The sequence below is a fragment of the Somniosus microcephalus genome, chromosome 8 (genome assembly GCF_052327205.1).
Source record: "Somniosus microcephalus isolate GS21.2 chromosome 8, FLI_Smic_1.0, whole genome shotgun sequence".
Taxonomy (NCBI): Eukaryota; Metazoa; Chordata; class Chondrichthyes; order Squaliformes; family Somniosidae; genus Somniosus; species Somniosus microcephalus.
Genome location: NC_140994.1, coordinates 102,847,888 through 102,865,156, shown reverse-complemented (window position 1 = coordinate 102,865,156; position 17,269 = coordinate 102,847,888). Strand labels below are relative to the sequence as shown.

The window sequence follows — 17,269 nt, the reverse complement described above, 5'->3', positions numbered from 1 at the left end:
GTGCACGCCGCCATTCCATTTTCCGCCATTCCTCCTGTCTGACAATCTTCAGCCCAACGCCCAGGCCTGCTCACCAGCCGCCCCTCCCGGGGCTCCTTCCGTGACCTACTTACCAACCGCCCCTCCTCGGGGCTCCTTCCGTGACCTTCTGCATCTGGTCTTCCCTGATGGTCACCCCTCCAGGTACTAACCAGGCCTGGCTCTGCTTAGCTTCCAAGCCTTGCCAGTAACCCTGTCCTGAGTCCCAGGTCAGATCCCACGCTTGGTGTTTGGCCTTTCTGCCCCTGTATCACCAGTTCTGTCATTTGGATGGTTTTCCTTTCTTGTGAATATGTTTGATGTATATTCAAACATTCTGATAAACCTCTACGGTTTAAAAAAAAAAAAGTGTATTTGGGTAATATCTGAAGATTAGCAAGTTTAATTGAAAGACTGACTGCGACCTGAGATTTTTTGGAAAGGGACATTCCCACCAGAAGAAGCCAAATGTAACCTGTGTATAAATGTCCTGGGGCACATCCTCGGTGCGGTGTAATGGACTAACACTCTCAGTATCTCCTTGTTTAGGGCGTCTGTTTCGATGTTCCCCAAGATTGTCTGGAAGCCTTGCAGGTACGTTCACCTTTCTGTATGGAGATCTGTCTATTTTTGACAACACGTCGGCTTTCTGCACGTACAATTATCTTCATTCAAAGACTGTTAATTGCTGAAATTTTTTTTTTTATCTACGAACGGTGCAACAAATCTTATCCATCCCTTTTTAAAAGATCCTTGCCCCACAAACATCAGGAAAAGGCCATTCAGCTGGTCAAAAGTCATTCCCATTGAAGCCCATCCCTCCAGTACACTAACTCTCCCATTGAAGCCCATCCCTCCAGTACACTAACTCTCCCATTGAAGCCCATCTCTCCAGTACACTAACTCCCATTGAAGCCCATCCCTCCAGTACACTAACTCTCCCATTGAAGCCCATCTCTCCAGTACACTAACTCCCATTGAAGCCCATCCCTCCAGTACACGAACTCTCCCATTGAAGCCCATCCCTCCAGTACACTAACTCCCATCGAAGCCCATCCCTCCAGTACACTAACTCTCCCATTGAAGCCCATCCCTCCAGGACACTAACTCTCCCATTGAAGCCGATCCCTCCAGTGCACTAACTCCCATTGAAGCCCATCCATCCAGTACACTAACTCTCCCATTGAAGCCCATCCCTCCAGTACACTACCTCCCATTGAAGCCCATCCCTCCAGGACACTAACTCCCATTGAAGCCCATCCCTCCAGTACAGTAACTCTCCCATTGAAGCCCATCCCTCCAGTACCCAAACTCTCCCATTGAAGCCCATCCCTCCAGCACACTAACTCCCATTGAATTCCATTCCTCCAGTACACTAACTCTCCCATTGAAGCCCATCTCTCCAGTACACTAACTCCCGTTGAAGCCCATCCCTCCAGTACAGTAACTCCCATTGAAGCCCATCCCTCCAGTACACTAACTCTCCCATTGAAGCCCATCCCTCCAGTACACTAACTCCCATTGAACCCCATCTCTCCAGTACACTAACTCTCCCATTGAAGCCCATCTCTCCAGTACACCAACTCCCATTGAAGCCCATTCCTCCAGTACATTAACTCTCCCATTGAAGCCCATCCATCCAGTACACTAACTCTCCCGTTGAAGCCCATCTCTCCAGTACACCAACTCCCATTGAAGCCCATTCCTCCAGTACATTAACTCTCCCATTGAAGCCCATCCATCCAGTACACTAACTCTCCCGTTGAAGCCCGTCCCTCCAGTACACTAACTCCCATTGAAGCCCATCCCTCCAGTACACGAACTCTCCCATCCCTCCAGTACACTAACTCTCCCGTTGAAGCCCATCCCTCCAGTACACTAACTCCCATTGAAGCCCATCCCTCCGGTACACTACCTCCCATTGAAGCCCATCCCTCCAGTACACCAACTCCCATTGAAGCCCATCCCTCCAGTACACTAACTCCCATTGAAGCCCATCCCTCCAGTACACTAACTCCCATTGAAGCCGATCCCTCCAGTGCACGAACTCCCATTTGAAGCCCATCCCTCCAGTACATTAACTCTCCCAGTGAAGCCCATCCCTCCAGGACACGAACTCTCCCAGTGAAGCCCATCCCTCCAGTGCACCAACTCCCATTGAAGCCCATCCCTCCAGTACACTAACTCACATCGAAGCCCATCCCTCCAGTACACTCACTCTCCCAGTGAATGCCCATCTCTCCAGTACACTAACTCTCCCATTGAAGCCCATCTCTCCAGTACACTAACTCTCCCATTGAAGCCCATCCCTCCAGGACACGAACTCTCCCATTGAAGCCCATCCCTCCAGTACACTAACTCCCATTGAAGCCCATCCCTCCAGTACACTAACTCCCATTGAAGCCCATCCCTCCAGTACACTAACTCTCCCATTGAAGCCCATCTCTCCAGTACACTAACTCCCGTTAAAGCCCATCCCTCCAGTACACTAACTCTCCCATCCCTCCAGGACACTAACTCTCCCATTGAAGCCCATCCCTCCAGTACACTAACTCTCCCATTGAAGCCCATCCCTCCAGTACACTATTCCCATTGAAGCCCATCTCTCCAGTACACTAACTCTCCCATTGAAGCCCATCCCTCCAGTACACTATTCCCATTGAAGCCCATCTCTCCAGTACACTAACTCTCCCATTGAAGCCCATCCCTCCAGTACACTAAATCACATTGAAGCCCATCCCTCCAGTACACCAACTCACATTGAAGCCCATCCCTCCAGTACATTACCTCCCATTGAAGCCCATCCCTCCAGTACACTAACTCTCCCATTGAAGCCCATCCCTCCAGTACATGAACTCTCCCATTGAAGCCCAACCCTCCAGTACACTAGCTCCCATTGAAGCCCATCCCTCCAGTACATTAACTCTCCCATTGAAGCCCATCCATCCAGTACACTAACTCTCCCATTGAAGCCCATCTCTCCAGTACACTAACTCCCGTTGAAGCCCATCCCTCCAGTACACTAACTCTCCCAGTGAAGCCCATCCCTCCAGTACATTAACTCTCCCAGTGAAGCCCATCCCTCCAGTACACTAACTCTCCCATTGAAGCCCATCCCTCCAGTGCACTAACTCCCATTGAAGCCCATCCCTCCAGTACACTAACTCCCATTGAAGCCCATTCCTCCAGTACATTAACTCTCCCATTGAAGCCCATCCATCCAGTACACGAACTCTCCCATTGAAGCCCATCCCTCCAGCAGACTAACTCCCATTGAAGCCCAACGCTCCAGTACAGTAACTCTCCCATTGAAGCCCATCCATCCAGTACACTAACTCTCGCATTGAAGCCCATCCCTCCAGTACACTAACTCTCCCATTGAAGCCCTTCCCTCCAGTACACTAACTCTCCCATTGAAGCCCATCCCTCCAGTACACTAACTCCCATTGAAGCCCATCCCTCCAGTACACTAACTCCCATTGAAGCCGATCCCTCCAGTGCACTAACTCCCATTGAAGCCCATCCATCCAGTACACTAACTCTCCCATCCCTCCAGTACACTAACTCTCCCATTGAAGCCCATCCCTCCAGTACACTAACTCTCCCATTGAAGCCCATCCCTCCAGTACACTATTCCCATCGAAGCCCATCCCTCCAGTACACTAACTCTCCCATTGAAGCCCATCTCTCCAGTGCACTAACTCCCATTGAAGCCCATCCTTCCAGTACACTAACTCCCATTGAAGCCCATCCCTCCAGTACACTCACTCTCCCAGTGAATGCCCATCTCTCCAGTACACAAGCTCCCATTGAAGCCCATCCCTCCAGTACATTAACTCTCCCATTGAAGCCCATCCATCCAGTGCACTAACTCTCCCATTGAAGCCCATCCATCCAGTACACTAACTCTCCCATTGAAGCCCATCCCTCCAGTACACTAACTCCCATTGAAGCCCATCCCTCCAGTACACCAACTCTCCCAGTGAAGCCGATCCCTCTAGCACACTAACTCTCCCAGTGAATGCCCATCTCTCCAGTAAACTAACTCCCATTGAAGCCGATCTATCCAGTACACTAACTCTCCCAGTGAAGCCCATCCCTCCAGTACACGAACTCTCCCATTGAAGCCCATCCCTCCAGTACACGAATCTCCCATTGAAGCCCATCCCTCCAGTACACTAACTCCCATTGAAGCCCATCCCTCCAGTACACCATCTCTCCCATTGAAGCCCATTCCTCCAGTACATTAACTCTCCCATTGAAGCCCATCCATCCAGTACACTAACTCTCCCGTTGAAGCCCATCCCTCCAGTACACTAACTCTCCCATCCCTCCAGTACACTAACTCTCCCATTGAAGCCCATCCCTCCAGTACACTAACTCTCCCATTGAAGCCCATCCCTCCAGTACACTAACTCTCCCATTGAAGCCCATCCCTCCAGTACACTAACTCTCCGAGTGAAGGCCATCCCTCCAGTACACTACCTCCCATTGAAGCCCATCCCTCCAGTACACTAACTCTCCCACTGAAGCCCATCCCTCCAGTACACTAACTCCCATTGAAGCCCATCGCTCCAGCACACGAACTCCCGTTGAAGCCCATCCCTCCAGTACACTACCTCCCATTGAAGCCCATCCCTCCAGTACACTACCTCCCATTGAAGCCCATCCCTCCAGGACACTAACTCCCATTGAAGCCCATCCCTCCAGTACAGTAACTCTCCCATTGAAGCCCATCCCTCCAGTACCCAAACTCTCCCATTGAAGCCCATCCCTCCAGCACACTAACTCCCATTGAATTCCATTCCTCCAGTACACTAACTCTCCCATTGAAGCCCATCTCTCCAGTACACTAACTCCCGTTGAAGCCCATCCCTCCAGTACAGTAACTCCCATTGAAGCCCATCCCTCCAGTACACTAACTCTCCCATTGAAGCCCATCCCTCCAGTACACTAACTCCCATTGAACCCCATCTCTCCAGTACACTAACTCTCCCATTGAAGCCCATCTCTCCAGTACACCAACTCCCATTGAAGCCCATTCCTCCAGTACATTAACTCTCCCATTGAAGCCCATCCATCCAGTACACTAACTCTCCCGTTGAAGCCCGTCCCTCCAGTACACTAACTCCCATTGAAGCCCATCCCTCCAGTACACGAACTCTCCCATCCCTCCAGTACACTAACTCTCCCGTTGAAGCCCATCCCTCCAGTACACTAACTCCCATTGAAGCCCATCCCTCCGGTACACTACCTCCCATTGAAGCCCATCCCTCCAGTACACCAACTCCCATTGAAGCCCATCCCTCCAGTACACTAACTCCCATTGAAGCCCATCCCTCCAGTACACTAACTCCCATTGAAGCCGATCCCTCCAGTGCACGAACTCCCATTTGAAGCCCATCCCTCCAGTACATTAACTCTCCCAGTGAAGCCCATCCCTCCAGGACACGAACTCTCCCAGTGAAGCCCATCCCTCCAGTGCACCAACTCCCATTGAAGCCCATCCCTCCAGTACACTAACTCACATCGAAGCCCATCCCTCCAGTACACTCACTCTCCCAGTGAATGCCCATCTCTCCAGTACACTAACTCTCCCATTGAAGCCCATCTCTCCAGTACACTAACTCTCCCATTGAAGCCCATCCCTCCAGGACACGAACTCTCCCATTGAAGCCCATCCCTCCAGTACACTAACTCCCATTGAAGCCCATCCCTCCAGTACACTAACTCCCATTGAAGCCCATCCCTCCAGTACACTAACTCTCCCATTGAAGCCCATCTCTCCAGTACACTAACTCCCGTTAAAGCCCATCCCTCCAGTACACTAACTCTCCCATTGAAGCCCATCCCTCCAGTACACTAACTCTCCCATCCCTCCAGGACACTAACTCTCCCATTGAAGCCCATCCCTCCAGTACACTAACTCTCCCATTGAAGCCCATCCCTCCAGTACACTATTCCCATTGAAGCCTGAAGCCCATCTCTCCAGTACACTAACTCTCCCATTGAAGCCCATCCCTCCAGTACACTAAATCACATTGAAGCCCATCCCTCCAGTACACCAACTCACATTGAAGCCCATCCCTCCAGTACATTACCTCCCATTGAAGCCCATCCCTCCAGTACACTAACTCTCCCATTGAAGCCCATCCCTCCAGTACATGAACTCTCCCATTGAAGCCCAACCCTCCAGTACACTAGCTCCCATTGAAGCCCATCCCTCCAGTACATTAACTCTCCCATTGAAGCCCATCCATCCAGTACACTAACTCTCCCATTGAAGCCCATCTCTCCAGTACACTAACTCCCGTTGAAGCCCATCCCTCCAGTACACTAACTCTCCCATTGAAGCCCATCCCTCCAGTACATTAACTCTCCCAGTGAAGCCCATCCCTCCAGTACATTAACTCTCCCAGTGAAGCCCATCCCTCCAGTGCACTAACTCTCCCATTGAAGCCCATCCCTCCAGTGCACTAACTCCCATTGAAGCCCATCCCTCCAGTACACTAACTCCCATTGAAGCCCATTCCTCCAGTACATTAACTCTCCCATTGAAGCCCATCCATCCAGTACACGAACTCTCCCATTGAAGCCCATCCCTCCAGCAGACTAACTCCCATTGAAGCCCAACGCTCCAGTACAGTAACTCTCCCATTGAAGCCCATCCATCCAGTACACTAACTCTCCCATTGAAGCCCATCCCTCCAGTACACTAACTCTCCCATTGAAGCCCTTCCCTCCAGTACACTAACTCTCCCATTGAAGCCCATCCCTCCAGTACACTAACTCCCATTGAAGCCCATCCCTCCAGTACACTAACTCCCATTGAAGCCGATCCCTCCAGTGCACTAACTCCCATTGAAGCCCATCCATCCAGTACACTAACTCTCCCATCCCTCCAGTACACTAACTCTCCCATTGAAGCCCATCCCTCCAGTACACTAACTCTCCCATTGAAGCCCATCCCTCCAGTACACTATTCCCATCGAAGCCCATCCCTCCAGTACACTAACTCTCCCATTGAAGCCCATCTCTCCAGTGCACTAACTCCCATTGAAGCCCATCCTTCCAGTACACTAACTCCCATTGAAGCCCATCCCTCCAGTACACTCACTCTCCCAGTGAATGCCCATCTCTCCAGTACACAAGCTCCCATTGAAGCCCATCCCTCCAGTACATTAACTCTCCCATTGAAGCCCATCCATCCAGTGCACTAACTCTCCCATTGAAGCCCATCCATCCAGTACACTAACTCTCCCATTGAAGCCCATCCCTCCAGTACACTAACTCCCATTGAAGCCCATCCCTCCAGTACACCAACTCTCCCAGTGAAGCCGATCCCTCTAGCACACTAACTCTCCCAGTGAATGCCCATCTCTCCAGTACACTAACTCCCATTGAAGCCGATCTATCCAGTACACTAACTCTCCCAGTGAAGCCCATCCCTCCAGTACACGAACTCTCCCATTGAAGCCCATCCCTCCAGTACACGAACTCTCCCATTGAAGCCCATCCCTCCAGTACACTAACTCCCATTGAAGCCCATCCCTCCAGTACACCATCTCTCCCATTGAAGCCCATTCCTCCAGTACATTAACTCTCCCATTGAAGCCCATCCATCCAGTACACTAACTCTCCCGTTGAAGCCCATCCCTCCAGTACACTAACTCTCCCATCCCTCCAGTACACTAACTCTCCCATTGAAGCCCATCCCTCCAGTACACTAACTCTCCCATTGAAGCCCATCCCTCCAGTACACTAACTCTCCCATTGAAGCCCATCCCTCCAGTACACTAACTCTCCGAGTGAAGGCCATCCCTCCAGTACACTAACTCACCCATTGAAGCCCATCCCTCCAGTACACTAACTCTCCCATTGAAGCCCATCCCTCCAGTACACGAACTCTCCCATTGAAGCCCATCCCTGCAGTACACTAACTCCCATTGAAGCCCATCCCTCCAGTACACTAACTCTCCCATTGAAGCCCATCCCTCCAGTACACTACCTCCCATTGAAGCCCATCCCTCCAGTACACTAACTCTCCCACTGAAGCCCATCCCTCCAGTACACTAACTCCCATTGAAGCCCATCGCTCCAGCACACGAACTCCCGTTGAAGCCCATCCCTCCAGTACACTACCTCCCATTGAAGCCCATCCCTCCAGTACACTAACTCTCCGAGTGAAGGCCATCCCTCCAGTGCACTAACTCACCCATTGAAGCCCATCCCTCCAGTACACTAACTCTCCCATTGAAGCCCATCCCTCCAGTACACTAACTCCCATCGAAGCCCATTCCTCCAGTACACTAACTCCCATTGAAGCCCATCCCTCCAGTACACTAACTGCCATTGAAGCCCATCCATCCAGCACACTAAATCTCCCAGTGAAGCCCATCCCTCCAGTATACTCACTCCCAATGAAGCCCATCCCTCCAGTACACTACCTCCCATTGAAGCCCATCCCTCCAGTACACTAACTCCCATTGAAGCCCATCCGTCCAGTACACTCACTCTCCCGTTGAAACCCATCCCTCCAGTAAACTAACTCCCATTGAAGCCCATCCCTCCAGTACACTAACTCTGCCATTGAAGCCCATCTCTCCAGTACACTATTCCCATTGAAGCCCATCTCTCCAGTACACTCACTCTCCCATCCCTCCAGTACACTAACTCTCCCATTGAAGCCCATCCCTCCAGTACACTATTCCCATTGAAGCCCATCTCTCCAGTACACTCACTCTCCCATCGAAGCCCATCCCTCCAGTACACTAACTCTCCCATTGAAGCCCATCCCTCCAGTACACTACCTCCCATTGAAGCCCATCCCTCCAGGACACTAACTCCCATTGAAGCCCATCCCTCCAGTACCCTAACTCTCCCATTGAAGCCCATCCCTCCAGTACACTAACTCCCATTGAAGCCCATCCCTCCAGTACACTAACTCTCCCATTGAAGCCCATCCCTCCAGTACACTAACTCCCATTGAGCCCCATCTCTCCAGTACACTAACTCTCCCATTGAAGCCCATCTCTCCAGTACACCAACTCCCATGGAAGCCCATTCCTCCAGTACACGAACTCTCCCATCCCTCCAGTACACTAACTCTCCCATTGAAGCCCATCCCTCCAGTACACTATTCCCATTGAAGCCCATCTCTCCAGTACACTAATTCTCCCATCGAAGCCCATCCCACCAGTACACTAACTCTCCCATTGAAGCCCATCCCTCCAGTACACTAACTCCCATTGAAGCCCATCCCTCCAGTACACTACCTCCCATTGAAGCCCATCCCTCCAGTACACCAACTCCCATTGAAGCCCATCCCTCCAGTGCACTAACTCCCATTGAAGCCCATCCCTCCAGTACACTAACTCCCATTGAAGCCGATCCCTCCAGTGCACTAACTCCCATTGAAGCCCATCCCTCCAGTACACTAACTCCCATTGAAGCCCATCTCTCCAGTACATTAACTCTCCCAGTGAAGCCCATCCCTCCAGGACACGAACTCTCCCAGTGAAGCCCATCTCTCCAGTACACTAACTCCCATTGAAGCCCATCCTTCCAGTACGCTAACTCCCATTGAAGCCCATCCCTCCAGTACACTAACTCTCCCATCGAAGCCCATCCCTCCAGTACACTCACTCTCCCAGTGAATGCCCATCTCTCCAGTACACTAACTCTCCCATTGAAGCCCATCTCTCCAGTACACTAACTCTCCCATTGAAGCCCATCCCTCCAGTACACGAACTCTCCCATTGAAGCCCATCCCTCCAGTACACTAACTCCCATTGAAGCCCATCCCTCCAGTACACTAACTCCCATTGAAGCCCATTCCTCCAGTACACTAACTCTCCCATTGAAGCCCATCCCTCCAGTACACGAACTCTCCCATTGAAGCCCATCCCTCCAGTACACTAACTCCCATTGAAGCCCATCCCTCCAGTACACTAACTCTCCCATTGAAGCCCATCCCTCCAGTACACTAACTCCCATTGAAGCCCATCCCTCCAGTACACTACCTCCCATTGAAGCCCATCCTTCCAGTACACTAACTCCCATTGAAGCCCATCCTTCCAGTACACTAACTCCCATTGAAGCCCATCTCTCCAGTACACTAACTCTCCCATTGAAGCCCATCCATCCAGTACACTAACTCTCCCATTGAAGCCCATCTCTCCAGTACACTAACTCCCGTTAAAGCCCATCCCTCCAGGACACGAACTCTCCCATTGAAGCCCATCCCTCCAGTACACTAACTCTCCCATTGAAGCCCATCCCTCCAGTACACTATTCCCATTGAAGCCCATCTCTCCAGTACACTAACTCTCCCATTGAAGCCCATCCCTCCAGTACACTAGCTCCCATTGAAGCCCATCCCTCCAGTACATTAACTCTCCCATTGAAGCCCATCCATCCAGTACACTAACTCTCCCATTGAAGCCCATCTCTCCAGTACACTAACTCTCCCATTGAAGCCCATCCATCCAGTACACTAACTCTCCCATTGAAGCCCATCTCTCCAGTACACTAACTCCCGTTGAAGCCCATCCCTCCAGTACACAAACTCTCCCATTGAAGCCCATCCCTCCAGTGCACTATTCCCATTGAAGCCCATCTCTCCAGTACAATAACTCTCCCATCGAAGCCCATCCCTCCAGTACACGAACTCTCCCATTGAAGCCCATCCCTCCAGTGCACTAACTCCCATTGAAGCCCATCCCTCCAGTACACTAACTCCCATTGAAGCCCATCCCTCCAGGACACTAACTCCCATTGAAGCCCATCCCTCCAGTACACTAACTCCCATTGAAGCCCATTCCTCCAGTACATTAACTCTCCCATTGAAGCCCATCCATCCAGTACACGAACTCTCCCATTGAAGCCCATCCCTCCAGTACACAAACTCTCCCATTGAAGCCCATCCCTCCAGTGCACTATTCCCATTGAAGCCCATCTCTCCAGTACAATAACTCTCCCATCGAAGCCCATCCCTCCAGTACACGAACTCTCCCATTGAAGCCCATCCCTCCAGTGCACTAACTCCCATTGAAGCCCATCCTTCCAGTACACTAACTCCCATTGAAGCCCATCCCTCCAGGACACTAACTCCCATTGAAGCCCATCCCTCCAGTACACTAACTCCCATTGAAGCCCATTCCTCCAGTACATTAACTCTCCCATTGAAGCCCATCCATCCAGTACACGAACTCTCCCATTGAAGCCCATCCCTCCAGTACACTAACTCTCCCATTGAAGCCCATCCCTCCAGCAGACTAACTCCCATTGAAGCCCATCGCTCCAGTACAGTAACTCTCCCATTGAAGCCCATCCATCCAGTACACTAACTCTCCCATTGAAGCCCATCCCTCCAGTACACTAACTCTCCCATTGAAGCCCTTCCCTCCAGTACACTAACTCTCCCATTGAAGCCCATCCCTCCAGTACACTCACTCCCATTGAAGCCCATCCCTCCAGTACACTAACTCCCATTGAAGCCGATCCCTCCAGTGCACTAACTCCCATTGAAGCCCATCCATCCAGTACACTAACTCTCCCATCCCTCCAGTACACTAACTCTCCCATTGAAGCCCATCCCTCCAGTACACTATTCCCATTGAAGCCGATCTATCCAGTACACTAACTCTCCCAGTGAAGCCCATCCCTCCAGTACACGAACTCTCCCATTGAAGCCCATCCCTCCAGTACACGAACTCTCCCATTGAAGCCCATCCCTCCAGTACACTAACTCCCATTGAAGCCCATCCCTCCAGTACACCATCTCTCCCATTGAAGCCCATCCATCCAGTACACTAACTCTCGCATTGAAGCCCATCTCTCCAGGACACTAACTCCCATTGAAGCCCATCTCTCCAGTACACTAACTCCCATTGAAGCCCATTCCTCCAGTACATTAACTCTCCCATTGAAGCCCATCCATCCAGTACACTAACTCTCCCGTTGAAGCCCATCCCTCCAGTACACTAACTCTCCCATCCCTCCAGTACACTAACTCTCCCATTGAAGCCCATCCCTCCAGTACACTAACTCTCCCATTGAAGCCCATCCCTCCAGTACACTAACTCTCCCATTGAAGCCCATCCCTCCAGTACACTAACTCTCCGAGTGAAGGCCATCCCTCCAGTACACTAACTCACCCATTGAAGCCCATCCCTCCAGTACACTAACTCTCCCATTGAAGCCCATCCCTCCAGTACACGAACTCTCCCATTGAAGCCCATCCCTGCAGTACACTAACTCCCATTGAAGCCCATCCCTCCAGTACACTAACTCTCCCATTGAAGCCCATCCCTCCAGTACACTACCTCCCATTGAAGCCCATCCCTCCAGTACACTAACTCCCATTGAAGCCCATCCCTCCAGTACAGTAACTCTCCCATTGAAGCCCATCCCTCCAGTACACTAACTCTCCCACTGAAGCCCATCCCTCCAGTACACTAACTCCCATTGAAGCCCATCCCTCCAGTACACTAAATCTCCCATTGAAGCCCATCCCTCCAGTACACTACCTCCCATTGAAGCCCATCCCTCCAGTACACTAACTCCCATTGAAGCCCATCCGTCCAGTACACTCACTCTCCCGTTGAAACCCATCCCTCCAGTAAACTAACTCCCATTGAAGCCCATCCCTCCAGTACACTAACTCTGCCATTGAAGCCCATCTCTCCAGTACACTATTCCCATTGAAGCCCATCTCTCCAGTACACTCACTCTCCCATCCCTCCAGTACACTAACTCTCCCATTGAAGCCCATCCCTCCAGTACACTATTCCCATTGAAGCCCATCTCTCCAGTACACTCACTCTCCCATCGAAGCCCATCCCTCCAGTACACTAACTCTCCCATTGAAGCCCATCCCTCCAGTACACTACCTCCCATTGAAGCCCATCCCTCCAGGACACTAACTCCCATTGAAGCCCATCCCTCCAGTACCCTAACTCTCCCATTGAAGCCCATCCCTCCAGTACACTAACTCCCATTGAAGCCCATTCCTCCAGTACATTAACTCTCCCATTGAAGCCCATCCATCCAGTACACTAACTCTCCCGTTGAAGCCCGTCCCTCCAGTACACTAACTCCCATTGAAGCCCATCCCTCCAGTACACGAACTCTCCCATCCCTCCAGTACACTAACTCTCCCATTGAAGCCCATCCCTCCAGTACACTATTCCCATTGAAGCCCATCTCTCCAGTACACTAATTCTCCCATCGAAGCCCATCCCACCAGTACACTAACTCTCCCATTGAAGCCCATCCCTCCAGTACACTAACTCCCATTGAAGCCCATCCCTCCAGTACACTACCTCCCATTGAAGCCCATCCCTCCAGTACACCAACTCCCATTGAAGCCCATCCCTCCAGTGCACTAACTCCCATTGAAGCCCATCCCTCCAGTACACTAACTCCCATTGAAGCCGATCCCTCCAGTGCACTAACTCCCATTGAAGCCCATCCCTCCAGTACACTAACTCCCATTGAAGCCCATCTCTCCAGTACATTAACTCTCCCAGTGAAGCCCATCCCTCCAGGACACGAACTCTCCCAGTGAAGCCCATCTCTCCAGTACACTAACTCCCATTGAAGCCCATCCTTCCAGTACGCTAACTCCCATTGAAGCCCATCCCTCCAGTACACTAACTCTCCCATCGAAGCCCATCCCTCCAGTACACTCACTCTCCCAGTGAATGCCCATCTCTCCAGTACACTAACTCTCCCATTGAAGCCCATCTCTCCAGTACATTAACTCTCCCATTGAAGCCCATCCATCCAGTACACTAACTCTCCCGTTGAAGCCCATCCCTCCAGTACACTAACTCTCCCAGTGAAGCCCATCCCTCCAGTACACTAACTCTCCCATTGAAGCCCATCCCTCCAGTACATTAACTCTCCCATTGAAGCCCATCCATCCAGTACACTAACTCTCCCGTTGAAGCCCATCCCTCCAGTACACTAACTCTCCCATTGAAGCCCATCCCTCCAGTACACTAACTCTCCCATTGAAGCCCATCCCTCCAGTACACTAACTCTCCCATTGAAGCCCACCCCTCCAGTACACTAACTCTCATTGAAGCCCATCCCTCCAGTACACTAACTCTCCCATAAAAGCCCATCCCTCCAGTACACTAACTCTCCCATTGAAGCCCATCCCTCCAGTGCACTCACTCTCCCATTGAAGCCCAACCATCCAGTACACTAACTCTCCCATTGAAGCCCATCTCTCCAGTACACTACCTCCCATTGAAGCCCATCCCTCCAGTACACTAACTCCCATTGAAGCCCATCCATCCAGTACACTAACTCTCCCGTTGAAGCCCATCCCTCCAGTACACTAACTCTCCCAGTGAAGCCCATCCCTCCAGTACACTAACTCTCCCATTGAAGCCCATCCCTCCAGTACATTAACTCTCCCATTGAAGCCCATCCATCCAGTACACTAACTCTCCCGTTGAAGCCCATCCCTCCAGTACACTAACTCTCCCAGTGAAGCCCATCCCTCCAGTACACTAACTCTCCCATCCCTCCAGGACACTAACTCTCCCATTGAAGCCCATCCCTCCAGTACACTAACTCCCATTGAAGCCCATCCCTCCAGTACACTAACTCCCATTGAAGCCCATCCCTCCAGTACACTAACTCCCATTGAAGCCCATCCCTCCAGTACACTAACTCCCATTGAAGCCCATCCCTCCAGTACACTATCTCCCATTGAACCCCATCTCTCCAGTACACTAACTCTCCCATTGAAGCCCATCCCTCCAGTACACTAGCTCCCATTGAAGCCCATCCCTCCAGTACATTAACTCTCCCATTGAAGCCCATCCATCCAGTACACTAACTCTCCCATTGAAGCCCATCTCTCCAGTACACTAACTCTCCCATTGAAGCCCATCCATCCAGTACACTAACTCTCCCATTGAAGCCCATCTCTCCAGTACACAAACTCTCCCATTGAAGCCCATCCCTCCAGTGCACTATTCCCATTGAAGCCCATCTCTCCAGTACAATAACTCTCCCATCGAAGCCCATCCCTCCAGTACACGAACTCTCCCATTGAAGCCCATCCCTCCAGTGCACTAACTCCCATTGAAGCCCATCCCTCCAGTACACTAACTCCCATTGAAGCCCATCCCTCCAGTACATTAACTCTCACAGTGAAGCCCATCCCTCCAGTACACTAACTCTCCCATTGAAGCCCATCCCTCCAGTACACTAACTCTCCCATTGAAGCCCATCCCTCCAGTACACTAACTCTCCCATTGAAGCCCATCCCTCCAGTACATTAACTCTCCCATTGAAGCCCATCCCTCCAGTACACTAACTCTCCCATTGAAGCCCATCCCTCCAGTACATTAACTCTCCCATTGAAGCCCATCCCTCCAGTACACGAACTCTCCCATTGAAGCCCATCCTTCCAGTACATTTACTCCCATTGAAGCCCATCCCTCCAGCACACTAACTCCCATTGAAGCCCATCCCTCCAGTACACTAACTCCCATTGAAGCCCATTCCTCCAGTACATTAACTCTCCCATTGAAGCCCATCCATCCAGTACACGAACTCTCCCATTGAAGCCCATCCCTCCAGTACACTAACTCTCCCATTGAAGCCCATCCCTCCAGCAGACTAACTCCCATTGAAGCCCATCGCTCCAGTACAGTAACTCTCCCATTGAAGCCCATCCATCCAGTACACTAACTCTCCCATTGAAGCCCATCCCTCCAGTACACTAACTCTCCCATTGAAGCCCTTCCCTCCAGTACACTAACTCTCCCATTGAAGCCCATCCCTCCAGTACACTCACTCCCATTGAAGCCCATCCCTCCAGTACACTAACTCCCATTGAAGCCGATCCCTCCAGTGCACTCACTCCCATTGAAGCCCATCCATCCAGTACACTAACTCTCCCATCCCTCCAGTACACTAACTCTCCCATTGAAGCCCATCCCTCCAGTACACTATTCCCATTGAAGCCCATCCCTCCAGTACACTAACTCTCCCATTGAAGCCCATCCATCCAGTACACTAACTCTCCCATTGAAGCCCATCTCTCCAGTACACTAACTCCCATTGAAGCCCATCTCTCCAGCACACTAACTCCCATTGAAGCCCATTCCTCCAGTACATTAACTCTCCCATTGAAGCCCATCCATCCAATACACTAACTCTCCCGTTGAAGCCCATCCCTCCAGTACACTAACTCTCCCAGTGAAGCCCATCCCTCCAGTACACTAACTCTCCCATCTCTCCAGCACACTAACTCCCATTGAAGCCCATTCCTCCAGTACATTAACTCTCCCATTGAAGCCCATCCCTCCAGTACACTAACTCTCCCATTGAAGCCCATCCCTCCAGTACACTAACTCTCCCATTGAAGCCCACCCCTCCAGTACACTAACTCTCATTGAAGCCCATCCCTCCAGTACACTAACTCTCCCATTGAAGCCCATCTCTCCAGTACACTACCTCCCATTGAAGCCCATCCCTCCAGTACACTAACTCCCATTGAAGCCCATCCGTCCAGTACACTCACTCTCCCGTTGAAACCCATCCCTCCAGTAAACTAACTCCCATTGAAGCCCATCCCTCCAGTACACTAACTCTGCCATTGAAGCCCATCTCTCCAGTACACTATTCCCATTGAAGCCCATCTCTCCAGTACACTCACTCTCCCATCGAAGCCCATCCCTCCAGTACACTAACTCTCCCATTGAAGCCCATCCCTCCAGTACACTAACTCTCCCATTGAAGCCCATCCCTCCAGTACACTACCTCCCATTGAAGCCCATCCCTCCAGTACAGTAACTCTCCCATTGAAGCCCATCCGTCCAGTACCCTAACTCTCCCATTGAAGCCCATCCCTCCAGCACACTAACTCCCGTTGAAGCCCATCCCTCCAGTACAGTAACTCCCATTGAAGCCCATCCCTCCAGTACACTATTCCCATTGAAGCCCATCTCTCCAGTACACTAATTCTCCCATCGAAGCCCATCCCACCAGTACACGAACTCTCCCATTGAAGCCCATCCCTCCAGTACACTACCTCCCATTGAAGCCCATCCCTCCAGTACACTACCTCCCATTGAAGCCCATCCTTCCAGTACACTAACTCCCATTGAAGCTCATCCATCCAGTACACTAACTCTCCCATTGAAGCCCATCCCTCCAGTACACTAACTCTCCCATTGAAGCCCATCCCTCCAGTACACTAACTCTCCCATTGAAGCCCATC

At 51.4% G+C, this 17,269-nt stretch overlaps 1 protein-coding gene across 2 annotated transcripts in view; it reads left to right on the top strand.

Moving 5' to 3' along the window:
* Positions 1-17,269, top strand: part of ddx21 (DEAD (Asp-Glu-Ala-Asp) box helicase 21) — a 220,740-nt gene that overhangs the window by 27,765 nt on the left and 175,706 nt on the right. For both annotated transcript variants that reach the window (XM_085995049.1, XM_085995048.1), the window contains one exon: positions 568-612. In XM_085995049.1, the coding sequence (XP_085851175.1) occupies positions 568-612 (45 nt within the window). The remainder of the gene's footprint in view (positions 1-567; positions 613-17,269) is intronic.